The 23,543-nt window shown below is 41.2% G+C and overlaps 1 protein-coding gene across 1 annotated transcript in view; it reads left to right on the top strand.

Moving 5' to 3' along the window:
- Positions 1 to 23,543, top strand: part of LOC138566789 (cytochrome P450 2F2-like) — a 948,082-nt gene that overhangs the window by 456,099 nt on the left and 468,440 nt on the right. Inside the window, exons 4-5 of the mRNA XM_069644443.1 lie at positions 14,144 to 14,293; positions 22,093 to 22,253. Coding sequence (XP_069500544.1) covers positions 14,144 to 14,293; positions 22,093 to 22,253 — 311 coding nt within the window. The remainder of the gene's footprint in view (positions 1 to 14,143; positions 14,294 to 22,092; positions 22,254 to 23,543) is intronic.

Here is a 23,543-nt window from a genome sequence, read left to right as displayed (position 1 = left end):
ATCAAAAACACATGCAAGGACAGAAACGAAGGAACAGACAGGGGAAAAGTTTTAAGGCAAGAAAAGACAGAGAACATGATCTATGACCTCTAAGGAACATAAGAGCTGTAAACCCTTGAAAAATAAGATAAGCCTCAGAGCAAAAAAAAAATGACTCAAAAGCCCGAACCAATGCAAAAAACTTCACTGACAACGATGGAAAAAACTAATGAGAACTGGGCAAAGAGAGGCGAAGGAGGAATACTCAAAAACTCCATAAAAGACTATTTCTCGGCAAACGGGAGACAAAGTGCAGCAAATGGGCTTTATTACAGAGAACTTTCAGATTTAGAAATACTTGAAGCCTTAAATGAATGTCTAACGGTAGCTAAACTGCGCAGAATTGAGAACTACGCAAGCGTCAAAAGGATTCCCAGTAAAGTATTGGCGCCAGAAGTGAGAAATGAGATACAAAGAAAATCAAATGAACAAGAGAGGGTGGAAGGAGAGACACCGATCTTGTTATCCCCCCAGAAGAGCCTTTTGAACTTGCCAGATAGCCAGAGAAATCTGGCACAGTTAAACGTTTCCAGCAAGGGGGAAGATACGAGGAACTTGGGCAAAGAGCATGAAATGGTAACTGACATGGCAGACAGCCAAAGGAAAGCACACAACTCTCAGGAAGAGAGTCCCACAACACCTAACTTTGAAGGTGATAATGGATTAACAACAGAAAAGAATGAGGTACGTCCTAAACTAAACCCTACAATACCTTCATCTTTAAAAAAAAATCAGCTGCAGCGAAAACCACATCAAATAGAATGTCTAATTCCTACAAGAAGAGTGTGTCAATGGAAAGGTCACCCCTAGAAGATTCACAGGAATTAAATCTAGACATAACCTCGAAACTCCAGAGTAACCTAAATCAGAACACGGGGGGAAATGACAACAACAGCCCACGAATTGACAGAAACAGAATCGGAAGAGGCCTATCAGAAACAGCAAGGCCATCGAGAAACCATGTGACAAACCTACCAGTAACACAAATTGACTCACCAATAAGGAGAGACTCTGTACAACAACCAATTAGTCCAACGGACCCTTCAAACAAAAAATAAAATGGACTTACTATCCATTATGTCATCGGTAAACATCGCGTTATCACCATTTATGAAACTTTACGAAACCATCGCCGACACATTGAAAGATCATACAAACATCCAAGCGATGATGTACAGCAAAGTTATTTTCCTTGAAGTCTATGTTATGGCTTTGGAAGCAAGGAAAACAAACATATCTAAGGAAAATGATGAAGGATCGTCTCCTCGACAAAATGAGAATCATAAAGGAAAAGAGCAAACTGTGCTGGGTAAAACTATTGGTACCCAAACCATTACAACTATCGACCTTACAGAAACAAAACTGCCAAATGAGGCGGCAAATAAAAGGCCGAAGACAACAACAGTTGTGGGCCAAATAAACACAAATCCAAAATTAAAAAAGATCCTTTCACAGCGACAAGCTGCATCTGGAAACCAAGTCGCGGAAGGAATTTTTCAATTTATCACACACCCAGTAAATCAGAAAGAAACATCACAAAGGAAAGTCAGCGAAGCAAATTCACAAAAAACAAAAAACAAAGATTCATTAGAAAAAAGAAATCCCAGTCTATCACCAACAACGACTGACCTCATTGAAAATGAAGAGCTTATGAACCTAAGTCAATACCCGTCAGAAGAGCCCCTTGAGAGCCCAAAACTGTACAGTTCAAGCGAAGCACCAAACCTACAACCTTCTACAGAAAAGAAAAAATTAGTAATTTCACAGGGAAATGAGGAAGAGACTAAGGAAACCAAAGTAGTAGATCTGAGGAAAACTGAGAAAAGTACAAAGAATAAAGGCGTAACATCAACTGAAATAGGAAGACAGACGAGCTTAAAACGGAAGATGAAAGAAACGGAAAAAGAAAGGATGAGATCAAGAACTCCAGATAAACGGACTCTTAGACATCAAGATAAAGAACATAGAAGCAACTACCCAAAACAGAAAGAAGGTGATTATGACAAATCGCGGGGTAGACCAGAACCTCGACGAGAAGAGCAAAATCAAAAGAAAAAAAAACACAGGAGCGAAACACCATTGAGACCTCGAACTAAATCCAGAAACGCTCGTAATAAAAACTATGCTCACACCGATCCAGTTCATCACGGGATCGAGGGGAAATGGCCTTCCGCTACAGATCTAGAACCCAGAAATACAATCAAAAAGTGAAAAAAGTGGACAAAGCAAAATGGAAAATAAAACTGACACAAGTGATAGAAAACAGAGATGATATAATATTGAACTGTAAATCGGTGTTAAGACTTTTCAAGTTTGTTCGAAAGCTGAAACATATCAAATCAGACGATCTACTAGTGGTAGATCCTAGCCATGTTGACACCAAAGCAAAAACAGTGCTCTACTTAACATCAACAACGCTAAAGAACCTTATTCTCGACTGCAGAAAGGAACTGGAAGAAATGGGTTACGAGGTGCAATCAGCAACAAGCACAGAAGACAATAAACAGGAGGTTGTAAGTAAAGAGTGCCACAAGTACAGTGAAAAACAAACAGCAAAACATCAAACACACAAGACAACTACAAATGTTACACAGAAAAACCACACAAATAACAAGGGAAGAACAAGAAAATTAGAACCAGAAAAGAAATTGGGGGAAAATCAGTTAGCCCTCACAGAAGATAAATACACAGAAATCATAACAAAGACAAAAGAAATAAAAAAGACAAATAGACTCATGACATTTCCACAAAAAATTGATCAAACGCACACAACCGTAAATGATCTACAAAAAAGATGTGAACCAATGAAAGGCATATGGTCTTGGCTACTTAAAGTACTGAGGGAAAAAAAGCAGTTATAGCAATGTAGGTGAGACAAGCACATTTTACAGGAAAGACATCGTCGGATCCTCCAAAATCAGAAAATAAAAATGTGCTCGTGGAATACGAGAGGACACATCCACCTACTGACAACCAGCGATATGGATCTGGGGGCATACGACTTAATATGCCTCCAGGAGACTTGGCTGACTGACCTTCCCTCCATGAGGGGCTTTGAGGTCATCCTGGCACCAGCCAAACAAGGGCGTCTAGGAAGACCTTCATCGGGACTACTGATCGCCTGCAAAAAAGACTGCGGGATCAAATTGGAAGACACATTGATCAGTAACCAGATGATACTGATGGTTAAGGCGTCGTGGACTCGACAGGTAACCTACAAAGTTGGTTATGAGACAGCAACCCTAATAATAGCAAATACTTACTGGAATCCAGCAAGTATTGAGACAAGTGTTTACCTAGAAAACATTGAGGCCGCAATAGACGAGGCGCTAGCCGACCATTTGGCAAAATACTTCCTTATTTGTGGGGACCTGAATGCTACCTTTGGGGGTTCGGAAGAGGTAGATTATGGGTCAAACTGATGAATTCGAGAAACCTCCACAACCTGAACGAAGCTTTCCCTGACCCGAAGCGCCCTCCATTGTGGGAAAGAAACGAATCCTCGGCCACCATAGATTACATCTTCGTTTCTGAACCTATTTTGGCTATAACTAAATCTTTTGAAACAACACGAGTAAAAGCAAGTGATCATAAACCCTTGTCAACGACCTGGGAGTCAACAAGCCCCCGGAACAAATATGTGGAACATCACGTTACCATCAATGCACAGGGAAACTAATTACAACTTTCAAGTGATTCTATCATGGACATAGAAAATAGATTCAGTTCTATGCCAAATAATATGGGTACAAATCAAACGGATTACACGCCCCTACTGACGAAGAACAAGAAGACGCGTACAACTAAAATGAACGGTGGAAATCCTCCCAGACATGCATATGATAAAACACTGGTGGAGAGACGCCGTGTGCTTCGTAAAATACAGCGTAAAGCAAAATCTGCAGGATCACCAGTGGCAGTGAAAGAAGCGGAAATGGCAACAAAACTTTACAAATCTTGGTTAAAAGGACACAGACTGGCTCTCTATCAACAGGACGCAGAATAAATTCTAAAAATGATCAGAGGTAAAAACATAAAAGAATTTTGGAGAGCTATAAGAACCGTTGATGAAGTACAAGAAAACACCATAATAAGTGAGATCGGCGAAACAACGTGAATAAAACATTACTCTGCAATGTATGCAGCGCCAACTATCCAATCAGTAAGCCAAAGTGATAAGACCTGGGAGTCATGGGCAAAAGTAGATGACCCAGAAGAAATTCGCTTGAAGATCGTGAGTTTAAAAAATTCCCGAGCCCCAGGACCCGATGGGATAACAAACTTGGATTTAAAAACAAACCAAAAGGAGTGGGCTAGCATGTTGAGCAAAATCTTTGACAGATGTACCAACTTGAAAACGATACCACCTTCATGGAAAACAGCAACGATGGTACCCATATTCAAAAAAGGAGACAAAAGAGATCCTGCAAATTACAGACCAATTGCCCTTCTAGATGTAATAGGCAAAGTATTCGGCTCAATGCTTCTCGACCGTTTTAAGATCTGGGCGGCGGACTCACCTTGCAATGACCCCTTCCAAACGGGATTAAAAAAAAATGTGGGTACGACAGCAAATATTTTGATGTTAAACGTCTTAAAAAACAGAGTAATGGTAGGGGGAACAAGAATCTTCGTAGCCTTCATCGATCTGACCCAGGCGTTTGATAGGATAGATAGGGCTACCCTATGGTCTAAACTTGAAGCCTGGGACTTCCCGCAACCCATACTAAACCCGATAAAGGCCTTGTATACTGACACCTGCATGCGCATTCGACTAGACCAAAGCGCCCTTCTATCATCGCCAATTCCGACAGCAAGAGGGGTGAAGCAGGGCTGCCCGTTGGCTCCGGCCTTATTCCTGGCTTTCATCGGTGATATACAAGACGAGGACACTGAAATACGTGCATTCCCTCCTAAAATATGTAAAACCTTGATAACAAGACTTCTTTAAGCAAACGACCTGGTCCTATTGGACCACACACCAATAGGTCTTCAGCGTCAATTAACAAATCTCCAGAAATATATGCAAAAAAACGAACTGGAAATAAATGTAAAGAAAACAAAATTCCTGGTATTAGAAAAAGCGACCAGGAACAAGGAAAAATTGAGACTAAAGCTGGAAGGTTCCCTGATTGAAAGAGTGTTTAATTTTAAATATTTAGGAGTAATTCTAGACTCCTCTTCTCAAGACAAAGCAATGCAAACAGCACTGATGACTAGAGTCAACAAACTGGCAGCTCAAGCCAGAGCTATAGATAAAAAGTTTGGTAGATTCTCGTTGATCCCAGTATTGGAATACTACAAGAAAAAGGTGATGCCGACTTTGACATATGGAGGAGCCGCAATGATGAATTTACCATCAACTATCTGGACAAAAATGGAGGCTAAGTTTTGGAGGAAAGTTCTCACTCTCCCAAATTCCACCCCAATTGCCTCAATCTGCCGAGAGCTCAGTCTACCTTCTCTCAAAAATTCTGTATCACAAGCAACCTTAATGCTGTACAGGAAATGTCGGACGGCGACGCCGCCATCAATATATAACCTTATCAATATGGAAATAGAAAGAAAGACAAGCAAAACACTTGTCAAATGGAAAGAAGAAAACACCAGTTTGCTGGAACAGGTGCAGGCAGATGAAGACCAGCTAATAAAGAACCCAAGAAAAATTCTCACTAAAATTAAAGAACTTGATTGGATAACAACCTTGGAGATAGCAGGAAGGAACAAACTAACCTTACACCTACCACCAAATACGAGGAAACTTAATGAACTACAAGAATATATAAAGAAGTTTCCATCCAGGAAGGGGAGAGATACACTGTTAAGGGCCCAGTTGAACTTACTCCCGACAAACGAGATTTTGGCCATTAGAGGTCAGTCAGAAAACAATTCTTGTCGATTTTGTGGAAAACAAGAAAAGGAAACAATTCGCCATCTGCTCCTAAAATGTGCCGCAAAGCAACATATAAGAACCCGATATCTAAGATCAACCTTCACAGACTTTATCATCTCAGAAGAAGAAACATGTTGGTTTCGTCTGATCGGCGGTGATGAGACCCAATGGCAAATCGCTACCTACAAAATACTGGAAGCGATAATATGGCCGACGAAGGCACATTTTTAGAGAGTTTTTAGAGAGATTTTCTTTCTTTTTAAAGAGTTGAACCCAAGACAGAAAATTCAAAACTTTGTAAAAAATCTTTTTTGATTAAATAAAAAAAAAAATATATAAAGAATGTAGTCGGCAAAGAGGAGAAAAGGGATTACCAACTTCCCCAATCCTGTCGGAAAGCTACGGCATCCTATCAGGCAATTCACAATATCTGCAAGATATAGGTTAAATAGACAGGGTGCAAGGACACAACCCTCTCTAAGGCCCATATTCGTCCTTACCAGGAAGCCCACTTTCCCACAATTATGTAGACCTACCTGAATGTTTGTACATGTGTGCAATTACACAAGGAAACAGAGAAAATCACAACCACCTGTAAGGCCCCATCCATTCAGCTTATTCCAAAGACACACCCGATCCACAGTATCGATTGCGCTGGAAAGATCGATAGTAGCAATATGCAGTGGCGGGGAGCCAATTCGTATTGCACTCAACTTCAGCAACAGCACACTTAACCCATTCAATTAGTGCAACAGTTTTTCCTGAAGCATGTTTGGTATTTGTTTGGCTAATCTATACCACTTGCCCACACTGTAAGATCCTCCAGCAAAGGCCCGCAAATAGCTTACAAGAGGAATCTAAAAGGCTATAGCCTTTTACATTCATCTTCACAGCTATTTGCTACAAGACTGCATAGTTTTCTGGGCTTCTAATATCCCTTTTCTAAATATGGGCAGCACATATGCTCTCCGCCACGTATATGGAATCATAGCTCTCCAAATTATATACGAGAACACCTTTTGGAGTATTTCTGCCCGAAATGTACTCTCAGATTTGTAAAACCAAATTGGGAACACTGTCAGGACCTGCCCTAGACACTTTAGACTTGTTGATCAACAGCTCATGGTCCGAGGCAATCCAGCTGAAATCCCACCGTGCTAATTTCTCCTGCTCAAAATTACAATAGGTTATTTCTTTCAAGTGGAATTTCCCTCTCATGATTCACTGGTTGTGCACTTTTCCACACACCTTTCTTACATAAACCACGTGTGTTTTGTGCTATGAATTAGCTCACATTTATTTTCAGTGATTTGTTGTACATTAATACGTAGTTATTCACAGACTAATGTTTCTTTCCTTTTTTTTTTTTATCAACGCTTGCATGCCCACTTAGTGTGAATGTACAGGCACCATGAATGGTGTGTTTCCCCAAAACTCTATATGAAGGTTACACTTTAAGTCCTTCCCCCACTTATAGGAAGGTAAAAAATGAAAAAAGGACATCGATTCTTTTCTTTGGAATATAGCTCAACCTGGTTTCAAGGAATTACATCTATATTAGATGTCATGTTTTTTACTGGGGTCTTTAGAGCTGTTATAATGCCCGGGCTGAAGCTGGTTGTCACTTAAGTTTGACAATTAAGAGGAGGAATAGCTGATTCAAACCACTTTTATAAATGATTTGTACGATTTTGTGTGGGCCACAGCTGGGTGACTGAACGTGTGACTTCATGTGTGCCATTTGCTTCTGGTATTCACAGTAATTGCCTTGTTTCCATAACAACATTAATACAGATCCCTGTTAATTCAGTTACTTCAAGCATTCATTACAGGTCTCCTACATCAGAAAGCCCAAGGCCTTTTGCAGATCATAACCCCCACATGCTCCTTGACCACTGATGCATGTATGCATTGCTAGCCATTTCTAAGCATGTCGCCAGTCTGAAATTTGAGATTGCAATTTCCCGAAGCCACAGCGTGGATGTTTTATTGGGTTAATGACCCTACATAACCTATTTCAGGTTACTAGCTTCAAAGGTTACCTGAAACCACCTTGTCACCAAAAAAAAGAGCAACCCGCTTCACCCCCTTGTTTTGTGCCTTTGTCATTTGTGCAAATTATCGGTATTTTCATGCCAAATTCACAAAAGTGGTGCGCTTTTAAGTGCACAGAAATGAGGGTCACCACCCTGTGTCTGTTGGGAACAGTTCCAGGCAGCAGCGTCACAAATCATGGCACTGTCATTTATGACTTGGACATGCATTGTTCAAGAGTGAGAGCCCCGATTTTAACCAACAGCTGTCACACTTGCATTTCCATCCCACAAAATGGGATACAAATGCTGTTTTATTTTTTTAAGAGTTTCAGAGACGGGCTCTTCAGGGGCCTGTCTCTGTGAAATGCAGTTGCAGCATCCATGGGGTTGCTGGGAGCCCGTCATTCATTAATGTTGTGAGCGTTCTCCTGACGATAATACAAGGGGCTGGGCAGCGCATCTTTGCACTACTGTGCAGCCCATCCTGCAATACACATGGCATTTTTGAGAATAATGTGACCAGCACATTTCAGTAATGAGGGCAAAAGAAAAAAGTACATCCTGTGCTCTTTTTTCATGTTTGCTCTTTTTTGAGTATCTGCCTTACTATTGTTAATCTGGACAGTGGCTCATAAAGTGTTGCTGTTCAAAGCCTGGCCCTGCAAAGTACCGTCTTCCAGCGGCAGGATCTGAACTACTGTAATGATCTGGGATCCGAATTGCTGGTAATTAGACTCGGAAGTAGCTCATGACAGGACTACTGGTTTACCTATCTTGACAGCACTACTGTACCACCTCCTTCACCTCTTCCCAGATGCCAATTACATATGGGCACTGCCTTCAACTCCTTGTGTACCCAAATAGGTATGTGCTGCACTGCAGTATTCTCTTCCTCAGTGGGTTAATTCAAGATTGGCATCCCTCTTGGCTGGTAGGGGAAAACAAAGTTCCACTGTGCAGCACCAGCCATGAAGTCAATACTTTCTCCACTAATCCCTATGTACATAGTGAAGTTGTCTTCAGGCCTTGGACTAATCTCATGCCTGCGCCACTATGAAAAGTATCTCAATGTACAACCCCTGTTCAACCTTGAATGAAACATTGGCTGGGAATTTCCCAGTAATGGCCAACTTAACTCAGAGAGCAATTTCAAACTTTTATTATTGACAATTGAACACAGAAAGACATCCATAGACAGCATTATCTCCAGGGTTGTAGTGAACAAGCACACGCTTTATATTTTGGTCCATGCTCAAATGACACCTAAACAGTTACATGGCGCTTCATGGGATTACTAACGGAAAAGGAGCAGGGACCTAGTGACCTGACAAATCACAGCACAACAGCAAATATATCAGGGGTGACAGTATGGGCTGGAGGTTGTCTGCTTATTGGCTGTTGGTTGCTGGACTGCAGTCAAGGCCTTTTTGAGTTCATCTCAGTCCTGTGCATGGTGCTGCATTATACGGTACAACAAAGATCCAGGTTTCCTGCCGCACCGTTGTCTTACAGAGAGTGCAATTGGGGAGATGTTGTTCATGCCTGTCCTGCTAAAAAAGAAAATTCCACACTTTGGATTTTCAAGTTGGACTACGACATAGCCTACTATGAACTTCTGACCGCAAAAGTAATGTAATGTTGTCTGAATTCCAATTGTTTCCTGCTTTCTGCTCTCATTGGTTTGTAAACTTATGTGCGTTTTGTTCATTACCCAGCCACAGGTGATAGGGGTGATATACCTTTGGTGACTGAGGTGTAGCCTGTGGCACAGTGGTACAGTGGTCAGATTGTCCGGGTCATGGAATAAGGTCAGGATCCGGACATTCTGGCTACTGGACATGACCACGAGGGACAACACATGGGGTTAAAGTGGCCATGTCCACCTGGGACTGGCTTTCTGGTAAAGTTATTTGAAATTGGGATAGGTCTGAAAGGGAAGGAAATGTGCTTGTGGTAATATGGCCATAGGGTTCTCTTTTCGCCTTCTGCAGACTGCCATGGAAAGCGAAGAGGGGCCCTGTATGGAACCCTACATTCCCTTTCGATGGTGGCCCTCTTGGAAAAGGATTTTCCTTCATACACCGAAGTACTGCAGGTGTCCTGGTTTAGGAAAAAAATCCTTTTTTAGCACCCGAGTTCCCGCTTTGGGAATCTAGGGTGTTAATGGCCTTCATCCCTCATTACAGGGGCTGGAATGGGGGATAATGGTCCGGAAACCTCGGTATCCACCCTCGCTTCGCAAGGGCTGATAACTTGGGCTGCCGGGCCGGTATCGACCGCTCCAGTCTCTGCAACGGGGGATGAACGCCACAATATTCCCATAAGCATAACACAAAATGCAAATGGAAATGTTGGAAAATGTTATTGAGTCTATGTACTTTACTGAGAAATATAAAGTAGATGAAGTCTATAGGTTTTTTTTTTTAGTTCTAATTTTTATCTGTGAAAGGTGGTTCCTAAAGGAACATTTCTTTTGTTGTTTTTTTAATTTTCTTTTTTTTTTTGGCAGGAGAGCTAAGAACGAAAGGTGGGGAGGGAAATGAGGGAAGAGACACCAAACACTAATATGGATGGGCAGGTGGACAGGGGAAAATGTTGCATGTGTGTTATGCTCCTTGATTACAGCAGTAGTGGTGGCTCTTGGGGAGGAGGGATGGCATTAGCTGATGCCATTTTAAGATACATAGCAGTTTTGCTAAAACGATCTACTATGTACTAGATTGTTAATGGATAATGAGTTGGAATAGGTGTTGGAGCGGTGCAAGGGAAATTTTGAAGTTGAAAGTTCCTAGATCAGTAGAAAATACATTTCCGAACTGTCCGCGAAGCATGGATCTTATTGTGAAGTGCGGGCGGGTTCTCAGACACTACATCATGCCGCGCGCCAATGTGTGGTCATGTGGCACTGTCCGGAAGGACCACAATGAAGTCAGATGTTCATAGACGTCTACGTATACAAAACTGGCCTAGATATGTCAGTTAAGGAAAAAGGAGGGAGCCAGACATGTGATGTCATAAGTGATGTCATCAATGACATTTGTGATGTCATCTTTGATGTCCTGGGTGTTAATCTTAGCAGTGCACGGTGGTGGCATGAGTTATGGTTGCTTAGCTTACCATAACTGGTGAATTTCAGGGTTTTTTTGGTTTTACTTGGAACCATAACATCCCTTTAACACTGAATTTCATGGGTTTTTAATAGCGCAACTTAACCATAACGTCCCTTTAACAAAGTTTTTTTCACTGAATATATATATACAGAATACTGCCTGGCCAAGGATTAATCCCGGCCTTACTCCTTTTTGGACTAAAAAAACATTTGTTCTTTCGCTGCTTACTTACATTTTGTATAAACTCCTTAATCAAATGCAGATCTTCCATTACTCTATCCACTTCATTTAATAGTGATCCAGGTTCACTTTTCAAATTCAGACACACAGTAGATGGGTATTGCCCCACTTTCTTTCAATGCAACCTTTGATCAGTTTACATTTTTTCCCATTTTTACCCCTTAATGGCTGCTGATTCAATCTGCTCATAAAGCAAAGGTTTAAAGCGTTTTGGGTTTTACTATATTTTCCTTCCCTTTCCCACTTACATCCTCTATGTTTTGAGAATTGGCCAAAAAAGTGATTTCCGGGGCTTCGCTTAGAATATCAAAATTATTAATAACTAACACATGTTCTGCTATAATATATGCCCTCCTACCTTGTCATTATCATCATGCTCTTCATGCAATCAACATAAACGTTCGGATTATTGTTCTGCCTGCTCCCTTGATTATGTATATCAGCTGACACTGAATATAATGTCCTGCACATAGGTTGGCTTATCTTTGACATTTCTAAGAAGGATGCATTCTCAGCCACATCATCAAGGTCTCGGTTTGTGGCACTGGAATTATTTGGGCGATTCGGCTTTTCCACCTCAGAAGATTTTTTTATACCAAACCCTGTACATCAATTAAGGATAGAGACGGGCATCACAAGCCCCAAGAATTAAATGGGACACTATAGGACAAAGAAGAAGTGAAACCGGCACAGTCCTGCTGGCTGGATTGCAAATTGTGACCACTGTGTTAAAAACCTGTGAAAAGGAAGTGTGGTAAAGTAGTGACTTAGTGGGATATTCCTGTAATAATAACATGAGCAAAGAAGTGGCTAGGGCCTATTTCCATGTGATTGTGAGCTTCTTTTAACAAGTTTCTGAGTGATGTACCTGAGAGTGTGGTGTGCTTTGAAAACCTCTGGAAGGCAAATGTCCCTTAGAGAAAAGAAAACCCTGACACTATATTATTGTAGTGGTTCAGATTAACTCAAAATCTTCCACCCATCACTTTTTTGGTTTCAGTTTGTCTCCCTATCTGAGAGAGGGTATGCCCAAACGTGGGTTCCTTGCTCTCTGCACCATAGGGAACCAAGCTGCACCTGAATGAGGAGGCCCAAAAAGGTCAAAACTTGCCCGGGGTTACTTGTGTTTCCATGGAGAGGGGACCTAGCCAAGCAGTTTGGGCAGAGCTGCTCCCATTGGTGGCAGTACCTGACTGATTTGCATATGCTGGAACCCTTTTGCAATGGCACAGACGGGCTAAGAAACTGTGGTATGGAAGGTTGCCCAGAGCAATGCCAGTGATTCAGATTAATTCAATATGTTCCCCCCATCACTTTTTTGGTTTCAGTTTGTTTCGCTATGCGAGAGAGGTTTTGCCCAGACGTGGTTCCCTTGCTCACTATGCCATAGGGTACAAAGCTGCACCTCACTGAGGAGGCCCAAGATGGCCGAAACATGTCTGGTGCTCCACGTGTTTCCCTGCAGAGGGGACCAGGCCTAGCAGTTTGGGCAGGGCTGCTCTCATTGGTGGCAGCACCTGAATGATTTACATATGGCTGGACCCCTTTTGAAATGGCGCAGACGGGCTAAATAATTGTGCTGTGTAAGGTTGCCCAGAGCAATGCCAGTGGTTGAAATTAATTCAAAATTTTCCACCCAGCACTTTTTGGTTTCACTCTATTATTTGAACCATACTGACACTGTTAGCTTATATCATTGCCAGGAAGAAATTTCTAGTTAAGACATTGAAAAAAAACCATAGACCCTATAATTGTTCTTTCAACCACTTCCTGTGTTTCCCTTTTTTTAATCAGAAAAAGTGTGAACCTTAATTTAAAGCCTTGGAGTGAAAAAAAAAGATTATTATGGGGCACACTAATTCACACTTTAAGGGCCAATTTTAGAGAACATTTCACTTGAATAACCTCTCTAAGCCAATTGCTAAATATTTTGAGGCCCATGTAATGGTGTTTATGGATCAATGGAAGTGTTGTTTCGTTCTTGTCAATTGAGGAGCGCTTTGTAGTCCAATGAGGAGAGGATCATCCTGTACTTGTATAAGTTGTTCAGTTAATCAGGGTGGTTAGTGTAAATTGCACCAGGGGATATCTATCATTAAAAGAAAATGAACATGGTTGAAGGTGCTATCAGCCAAACCGAAATGAGGCTATAGGTGCATGTATTTGAAATCTTTGTTGACATCCCTGTTGCCAGATCTCAGTAATCCAAGCACCTCTATCTCATCAGCAATAAAATCATTAAACCGCACAAAAGGAACCGCAAACTCAACAAGGGAATACTCTTTACAGTCTATTCAACTTCTGCAGCTTTCACATTTTGTAATTAAAACAAATACATTATTTGTTCTTAAAAGTACTATTGACAGTTTACTGAACCCAAATTGTAATCCTACTTTTTGGATCATAATACGAGGTGAATTGGACATGGATCGTATAGCTCAGTGGTAAGACACTGGCCTTTAAAGCAAAGCAAAACCTTCTTAGAGTCCAGCTTGTTTTGATCAATAGAGAAACCTTTTGTGAATTAACTGATACGCATATTGGAAGAAAAAGATGCATATTTAGGCATGCAATAAACTATGTTGAAAATGTGTGAGATATTTTGAAGAAATTTGAAGTTAGCAATTTGCCATATTTCTACTTAAATGTAAAATATTTTGCTTATCTTTCATAATTTGCAAAATGTTTGATTGTCTCCAATTCTCTTTAACTGGTGAAACTGATTTACTCCCACTGTCTGCTTCTTAAGCTATCCAAAGTCACATAAAATGTATGGAGCGGCCTCACTAATTTTTACACATAAATTCCCTTTCCATCCCTTATAGGAATCGCCTTTAGCCAAGGCAGTAAATGGAAGGAGCTCCGCCGGTTCACCCTTTCTGGCCTGACACAGTTTGGAATGGGGAAGAGAAGCATCGAGGAACGAATCCAGGAGGAGGTCCAGTACTTGGTCCAATGTTTCCAAGACACGGACGGTAGGTAGAGAAGGGAAAGAGCTTTGATGAAGATAAATTATGTGCACAGAAACCTATTATCATATCTATATCCATGGGGGAGGAACGATAGCTCAGGGGCAACACGTTTGTCTTGGAAGCAAGATAACACATTGGGCCTCATTACACGGTAGGCGGTGAGCCATGGCGCTATTAGCGCCATGGCTCATGCCGGTAAAATACCGGCACCGCCTTGGCGGAAAGGGGATTTACCGCCCCATTCCAAGGTTGGAGGGGCGGTAAATCCCCTTTCCGCCATTGCCCTTCCCCATTCCCATTTCTGCCCCATAGGGCTCTATGGGACTGGGGAAGGCGCTAATTACGGCACCGCAATTTTGCGGTGCCGTAATTAGCTCCGAGGTCCCTTAGCGGGTTGGATTTTAACGCCGTTGCCATTAACGGTGACCGTTAACCCTTACCGCCGTCCGTGTAATGAGGCCCATTGAATCCCGATCTAGCACATACAAACCACTTGTTGGTTTTAGCGTGTTATAAAAGAACAATTTTAATTATTATAATCCACCAAACCTGAGGCTCAGTGATCTGATTTCACTGTTCTTCCCATATATCCATTGACTACTATTGCCCTCCACTGTTGTTAGATCCCCACTACCTTGTTTCTCTGCTCCCTAACTTTGTTCTTCCCCCTATGATTGTAAAGTGTTCCATTGCTTCCCAGAACTAAGTCTGTGCTCAATAAATCCCCTAATAAAAATTATAATAATAACATGAATGAATTTGTATTCCTCCGAGATACTGGGCTGCTTGCTTTACAAAGAAAATGTTTGATAAGTGAAGGTCATGTGCATCTTTCAAAACTTAAAAGCAGATGTCTCTTTTTGAAAAATGATTTATTTGAATCAAATAAATGATTTTTACAAAACTTTTCTATGGCTCCGATAAATGTCTTTCAATTTGTTTTATGGTTAACTGGGGTTTTTGGCCGAATATCGTCCCTTTCTCATTTCTCCACTTTCGAGAAGAAGTCTCTACGTAGGGTAATGTAGGGGAGGCAAGGCTTTAGCGTTGTTCTTGTTGTTCAATTTAGCAGCTTCCAGAGCTTAGGAAGACTTTTTCAGTTGGATCATCACATGTTGGAGTATTTTTGACGTTGCCATAAGCGACGTTGGTTTATCACCGCTAATCATCCGAGACCACCAACAATATTCAGACTCCAACGCAGGATCTACCGCAAAATATTGCATGCAATATGTCCTGATTTTTTTCGTTTCCGTGCATCTGAGGAGAAGATGGTGGACTGTTTCCTTTTCGTTTGCCTTTCGACAAAGTCTGCAGTCACTTCAGTCTGATAATCCTCTGATGGCTTTAATTTCATTCGTTGGAAGAAGGTTGAGCATCGCTCTTAAAGGCAGTTTCTGGTTTGCCTAGTGGGGAATTGTTTAATATAGTCCTGAAGTTTGTCAATTTCTTTATGTTTGGGGGCAGATGGAGAGTTAGTTTGTTTTCAGAGGCTTTTGACAGAGTCTGAATCGAATCTAGTGCTTAAATTTTCCTCTGAATCTTTGTCGGATTTAGAAGCAGTTCCTCCTCGTCGCTCTCAATTTATTTCAAGAGGGCAAGTATGTCTTTCCTCCAGATTTGTAGCGTCTTGTTTGTGTCTGCTGCCAGCTCACTTTTTATTAATTTGTAGAGCAGTGGGCTCGTGGGTAGCAGGCATTTTCTGTATAATCTCAAAGAGTTGCAGTTCATAGTCCCTTGTAAGTACAGGAGGCTCAGTTCTCTATGGATCGAGGCTACTGATGTTGAGATAAGTAAACCAAGAACTGTTCTACAATAGTATGCTTCCAGTTTCAGCCATATTTCAGTCGGTAGCAGTAACATGGCTTCCGCTTCATAAGTTATTGATGGAACTACTTTCATTTTGTAAAAAAATTATGGCTGGGATTATTGAGAATCGGCCAAATATTTGGTCGATTGCTTTGCCTTGGGTTGCCAGTTTCCTGATTTTTGAACGGAGGGATTCTTGCATGGCTATTCTTTCTTGGAACTATCCAATATTATGCCCAGGTATTTGAAGCTTTGTACTTTTTCAATCTCTGACAATTGGTAATACCACTTGGTCTTATCTGGTTTCTTAGCTGTTCTTTCTAGGATTACTATTTTCGTTTTTTCCTTGTTTACTTCCAAGTTGTTATTAGTTACATATGACGAAAGGTTGTCAAGTTGACGTTGTAATCCTACTGGCATCTGGCCAATTAAGATTAGATCGTCAGCATAGAGTAACATGCTAATTCTTTGTTGGCCTAGCTTCGGTGGAAAAGAACTAACTGAGGCTTCTGATGACTGATAGTCTCCAAGGTAGGCCAGGAAGATTGAGGGGGCCTATATGCAGATGTTTTTAAGGCAGGCAAGTCCATCCATATTGAGGAGAAGGGAAGAAGAGTAATCCCAATATTGGGAACAGGTGGGAAGAAGGGTAGGTGGAGAATTGCTTGCAGCTCCATGGGAATTAAATGGGTTTACAGACTGCGGGAGTCCCAGACACGTTATTGTTATTGTTTATTTCTACAGCGCTTTTTCCTAAGCACGTTGCAATAATGAATGTATCGGTACCGTTTTAAGAAATAGTGAACATATATAACAGATAATATATAACCTGCCATTCAGAATTTGACAAGTAATACTACCAGTGCCAGCTATACCATATTCACATTGGCAACGTCAAGGATGCAGCGACTGCATCAAAAACAATTACTTAAGCATTCATTCTTTTTTACTACTTGCACATTGCATACAACAGAGGAAAGAGAAGAACAGAGTAAGAACAAAAGTAACCAAAGCAGGAAGAAAATGCAATTATGATCCAGGATGACAGAGTAATTAACGTTTGGCAAACCTGCACGTTGCAGGACAAATTAAATTAAAAAACACAGCATGGATGCGAAATAAAGTGTAACAGTCTGAGATGGGGAAGGGAGCCTAGGGACACTCCTTGGCTATAGCCTAAAAGGGAAGTAAACGAAGAGGCACATTTAATACTGGAACCCCCCATGCTATGTCAGGGCCAGAAAAACATGTTACATTTTAACTGAAATAAAAACATAAAATCTGTATCAAATAATTAAAAGTATGCTTTGCACATGTATTTCAACAAACACCAAAATATTTGCTGCCCCTCCATCTCCTCTTACTCCTGTTCAGCTTCCACCTTTTCTTTTCCCATCGCTGTCCGTAGACGTCCAGAAAGTGATGTCACAGTTAGGTGGTTTTTGGAATTCAAACAATGGAGGCAGATCAATAGGAGCACTGTATTGGTTTGGGACTGTACGTAATTAGATACATACAACCATCTGGCACATGTTCAGACTATTTCAAATAAAGTGGACACCAAAGAGTCTGTGCTAATGGGTCAATTTCCAGTAATTGAGACACCAATGTGTTTCTGGTCTAGAAATTCGAGATCCGCAATGTCTATGCATTCATGGTGCAGAAAACCCTGATGGATGGCCTCAATCAAGGAATAGGGCAGAAACATGTTAGTGCAGATGATCAAATAGTAGATATTGTGCAAGAGAATAGATTCTCGGTTTTCAGAATGTTTGACGCAAGTGAAATCAATCATGACCATAAAATAGAATAAATATGGTATCATGCAGACATGCAGCTTTAATAATTTTGCTTGTTCAGTATTTGGTGTGTGAAAGCTCATTGTTATTTGGCCAGGCATTGTATATGTTATGGAAGGTGGCCCCCACACTTGCAAACTGGGCTCGGTAAATGAGTAAATGGGGAAAGTAAGATCCTAATTAGAAAATCTCATGTAAGGTAATCACTTGAGATTGGTTTAGTTGATGATGAGCACTCTTGCAATCTTCACATGGACATCTGACACAGGGTCTGACAAGGATTTTCATGATTACCCAGTTACACAATTTTTTTATTTCATAAGGCTATCCTTGCATTACAGACAGTAAACGGTGTGCAATAGCAGCCATAGCTGTAAAGTAAGGAGATTAATTACAAGAAGAGTGGGCCAATGACATTTTCATATGTATTGAACAGTTGGGTTTCAAGTACAGTTCTATCAATGCATCCATCTAAAAATTTTAGACCACATTTTGCCCCTCCGTAATCTCCTTCAATTGCTCCTCTAACACTTTATTGTGTTCCTTCGTCTACTGCCTGCAGCCATTATCCTAAAACTGCAACAGCTTCTCAATTGCTGTTGCCACCTGCCCCATGGCCATCATCCACACGATAAGGCACCAAGCTGCTGTTTCCACCTCCTCCTTCCATATCAGTTGGCGAGCACTCCCAATGAATCCATGCTGCTGTGTGCCTTCACCCTCTCCGCCACCTCCTAAATCTGTTGTTATGAAATACTTGGTGCCCCGCCATCTTGTCAAAAGATATGATAACAGAAATGATCCTCTCCAAAGCCGATCTCTTCTATATCTCAGAGAAGGTGTCAGCCCAAGTCTCAATTAGATGTGCATGCATATATGTCCACATGTGACCCAAGACTCAGCTCCTTCTCGTTGTACGAAAATCATAATTCTTTGTAAGTGATGCACTATGCATGTTTTTATCCTTTGCTAACAAAACTCTCACAAAAATCACAATAGGGAAGAAAATAACCACAACCGTATGTTTACTGTGACTAATGAAAAGGACTGACAAAGGTTTTTGCAAAAGATCTCTTTTATGTTTTTTAAATGTTTTGGGTGGAGGGAAGAAGCTTAAGGGAAAGAAGATCAAAACAATTTCCAAAGGTTTTCACAGCAGATATTTGTCTTTTTTGTTAGTAGTTGCCAAAAGCAGAGTAAAAATGTAAAGGATGTCCCAAAACCTGCACAACAGGAAATACAATGTCACACACAGGGAATCCGATGTCTAAAAGAAACCAACAGCTGATATGAAATGACTAACGCACAGGATCTCCTTCTCTCTCATAGTATGAATCAAGCCTGTTCCCCCCTTTAACAGCCACACACAACCCACACAGAAAATGAAAGTGAGCTGGGCCTTTGATATGGCCTTCAGAATCCCAGTAGACTTGTGGTCTCTGCTAGGCTCAGTTAACCTCTCATAGATCTTCTTGCCAAACTTGAGTCAGCAGCTGAACTTAAAAGCGATTTTGAGCAGCTGGGGAATCTCATGGGAACTCTGAAGTCTGTTGAATCCCGGACATGGGATTTGGTTTGAATTGCGATTTCCATGAGAAGGAAGTTTGACAAACACTACTCACAAGTATTCACCATCAAAATAATATGCCCCTTTAAACCTACAGCAGTTTGGGAGGCTCCAATACCTCAGTGAGTTTTGCAAATGTTTATATTAACATCGTACTAGCAGAAGCTTCCAAGTATTGGTTTATGGCTGCAATCTAAATGCCTTACTAGAGTAATTCAACAATCTGTTTTGAGCTGGACAATGGCACAATTATTTAGTGTGAAACCAGTGACGTGCATTTTTTTTCCTCTACCCCAGAATCCCCTTCCATTGCTTTGCCCAGTATGTGCCAGTCTTGTTTTGCTCTCAGGGTCATGTTTCTGCTGCCACAAGCCAAGGCAATGCACCTAGGATAGAGATGGGTCTACTTCATTCCGTATCATGGGAATGGAATTGAGAAGGTGGCAAACCCGGTGTGGAAAAGGTTTAATGAAAGCAGTAGTATTGACCACATGAGTAGGCAAATAGCTGAGGGGTCGCAGCTGACATCAATAGTAACCACTCCTACATGTGTTCACTGTTTTTGGCGATGACCAATAGCAGATGGAATGGATTCGAACATTTCCTGAATAAAAGAGCTATCTGCAAATGTAAGACAAATAAGGACAGGCTCACGTTGCCTGTCAACTTCTGTTGATGAGGCCACACTTTGTTGGTGAGTCTGCAAGTATTTTCCATTTCTCTCCAGAAATAATCCTAATGATTGGACCACAAATAGTCCCTTTATTTTTCATTTGTTATTTTTAGTTCTTCTCAGAGTGGGCTCGGGTTTGTACCTGCTCTGATTCTTCATGCAGTTTCCCCCCCATGCTTTTGCCTTTCACCTTCATCTTCCTGGTTTGATTGGGGATTGCTGTTTTGCAATCGCACCTGAGCAATGCCGGCTCTTGGGTTCATCGCTAAATCTGGCCCTGGACAGCATAAGTGGTGACATTTTTATGTCTAACCTTTGGAATATGAAATTGAAAAGAGGCACAAAAAGCCTTTGTCGCCTCTTTCACTCTGTTTACTTGAGTTGAGGAGAAAGCAGATTCTAAACTTCACTGATGCAGCCATAGGAGAACATAGGACTTGTATCTGAACAAACAAGCAATGTCTCTGCCTTTATCTAATATCTGACCCTCCATCAGGCCAATAGGAAGACGCCATTCAATGAATCAAGGTGTTAGCCTGCCCTTGAAAGTGACTAAGGCCATTCAATAGATCTGAAAAGGACTCCCTGTGCAGAAAAGGGGTCATCACATGACAGGTTCATGCAATTACAAGCACATGATAAACCCATAGAACAGAAAACTGAACTGAAGTTGCCTTAGCCACATCAGGAAATACACATGTGGAGAATAGAGGTGCTGGAGAGGGGGACACAACTGATGTAGTTCAAACAGTATCATTGACACCGACCACAATTACAGTCCTTTTTTACAAATGTCAATTACATTTCCTAAACTGGTCACAACAATTTGCGACAGGCTCTGTGAAAGATTTGTTCATGTTATCCTATTACATGTATCTTACACATGTTGCCCTCCTCCTTAGTAGACAAAAATAGATATTTTATTTCAGTGTGCTGTCACTCCCTCAGAAAAGTCCAATTTTAATGATCTACCTCTGCTAGATCCTACTTCAATTTTATATATCATTACAAAGGAGTATGGGAGCCCCTCTACTGAGAATTAACATTGGTCAAATACCCTGTACCATGGAATTCCTTCCACTCAGGAATCGTCTTCAACCACTTGTTGAGCTCACTGCACGCTTCACAGAGGAGAAATATCTATTTGCATATCAGTCTTTGTCCCACCCACTTGAGCAGTCCAGCACCAAAATGCTAGGGAAATCTCCTCTGAATAAGAGTACCATCTGCAACCCAGACACATTTTTCAGTCTTTATATATCGCTTCAACTTAATCCCATATCAAAGTTCTTCCTCTTAGGCAACTAAATCCACTTTCAATGTTCTATTACCCTCTCAACTACTCTAGCAAACTCCATCCTCTGCCCAACAAAATGAGCATCTGCTCCCGCTGCACATGACTTATTAAAAAGCCTTGAAGAAAGCTAAGGACAGTTATTGTTGGTGCAATTGCTCAAAATGTGAGTGATTCAGAATTCTTTAGCTGAATACATTCCTTGTGTTTACCAACTAATGATGCTTTGGTTTGGAGCTCAGCAGCCACAGTAATCCGCACATTTGCTAGTTAAAGCAGTGGCGGAAAAAGTGAAGAGAGTTATTGGGTCCACCTTGCGCTACATTTTAGTATGATAGCCATTGTAATGGGGTGCCTTAATCCATGCTTGAATTAGGCTCGACCAGAAATCTTTATTTAGGCTGCCTGATGCAGATTAGAATCCCAAGAGAATTCATGTACCCTTTCCTCCTTCTAAACATGCAGTTAACTTGGGCAATACCACCACTGCTTAGAAGTGGATGGAATCTGCCATCAAGCACCACATATCAATATACTATTTTTACAAACAAATCATTATGTTTAATCACCAGACAATGGTGACTTTCGATTGAATCGTCACATTTTCACAGACAGTATTTTGTTTTTCTGACTGCTTATAGTTTTATTTGCTGTCTTTAGGATCACCATTTAATCCAGAATTCCTTTTGAGTCGATCAGTCTGCAACATCATCAGTTTCATCCTCTTTGGGGACCGTTTTGACTATGAAGATGAAGACTTGGTGGTGATAACTGAATCTGTAAAAAACATTTTTGAGACTACGAGCTCCACTTGTGGGATGGTGAGTCAATGAATACAGTGTACACAATCAATCTTCTTGTCTTGCGATTGCCCAGCATTCATAATTCTCCCAATTTGGCTCAATTAATACCTTACCCTGCCTACATGTAAAACAATATTTACAATACTTTCTCCTCATATCCTTCAATGATTTTCCTACAAATGTTTAATAGTTATTTTCCACCATGTCCACACATTAAGCACTCCATTTGGTCATGCCTGAACCTCAGACTAGTAGGATATCTATGACCAGCAACACATCTTGCAACTTGCAGACCAAGTTGCACCAGGGGCCGTTGGTGGCCACATGGTATGTGTTTGTTGGGATCCAGTGCCCTTATCACCAGCTTGGTGGCATTGGGTTGTGACACAGTCCTGAAATTAATGAATGCAGATTACTTCTTTATTCATGCACAGGATCTATTTAGTGATAGAAATGGGATTGGATTTTCTCTCCATATTCAGCTGTCTGCTGACTTGGAATGTTTCTGTTTTTGGATGGCTGCTGTGGAAAATGTTGTTTGTACTTACTGTTCCTAATAAAGCAGCTCATTATCTGTGAGTTGTTGCTGGAGCATTTCCTCTTCTGTCATTCTTGATACAGACATTTATACTGTTGGCTATACCGTCAATCCAAATTTGGCCAATCCTTTCCAACTGTGGTTCTATTCTTTTGATTGTACATGCGACACTACGGTAGAAGAAGCTGGACTTGTTGCTGTTCTTACTCATAACAGATGGAGACATTGGAGAGTCTAGGGATTTCCACTGTCCAGAGAATGTGGTGGCAGGGGTGTGGGTGGTCGTGATGCTACTGGGGCTGCTCTGCTTTGGGTTCGGGAAAGAAGGCATTTTCCCAGTTCCTTTTCAGTGATGTTGTACGCAAGATGCATTCTTCTCATGTGTCACAATTTGATCCAGCATCCATGTTTTGGATTTTGCCATATCACCCTCTGAAAAAAGCAGAAAAAATTGAGATCTGTAGCATGGGTTTAAAATTGCGGCATTGATGAACTCCTCAGAGACAACAAAGTTTGTGCTGAGCCTGGCATTTGTTTCTATTGGCCAGAACCGGGGCTTCAAAGTATTCTGTTTCCCTCATTTCCCCCCTCCCCCATGGAATGTATCTGATGTTTGAGCAGGTGAACAAGAAGATCACATTGCTGTTGTTGAGTTATCATTGATGACAGCCTGGATAGCAGATACAAAAGGCATTCAAAGCTGAATGAACCCTAATGTCAAAGCTTTTTATGCCCCAGCTCACCTTTGTGTTGCATCACATACTCGTTGG

This window comes from Ambystoma mexicanum, chromosome 2p (genome assembly GCF_040938575.1).
Source record: "Ambystoma mexicanum isolate Mex_15411 chromosome 2p, UKY_AmexF1_1, whole genome shotgun sequence".
In the NCBI taxonomy this organism is placed as follows: Eukaryota; Metazoa; Chordata; class Amphibia; order Caudata; family Ambystomatidae; genus Ambystoma; species Ambystoma mexicanum.
The sequence above is the reverse complement of the archived record's forward strand: the minus strand, read 5'-3'. Positions and strand labels throughout refer to the sequence as shown.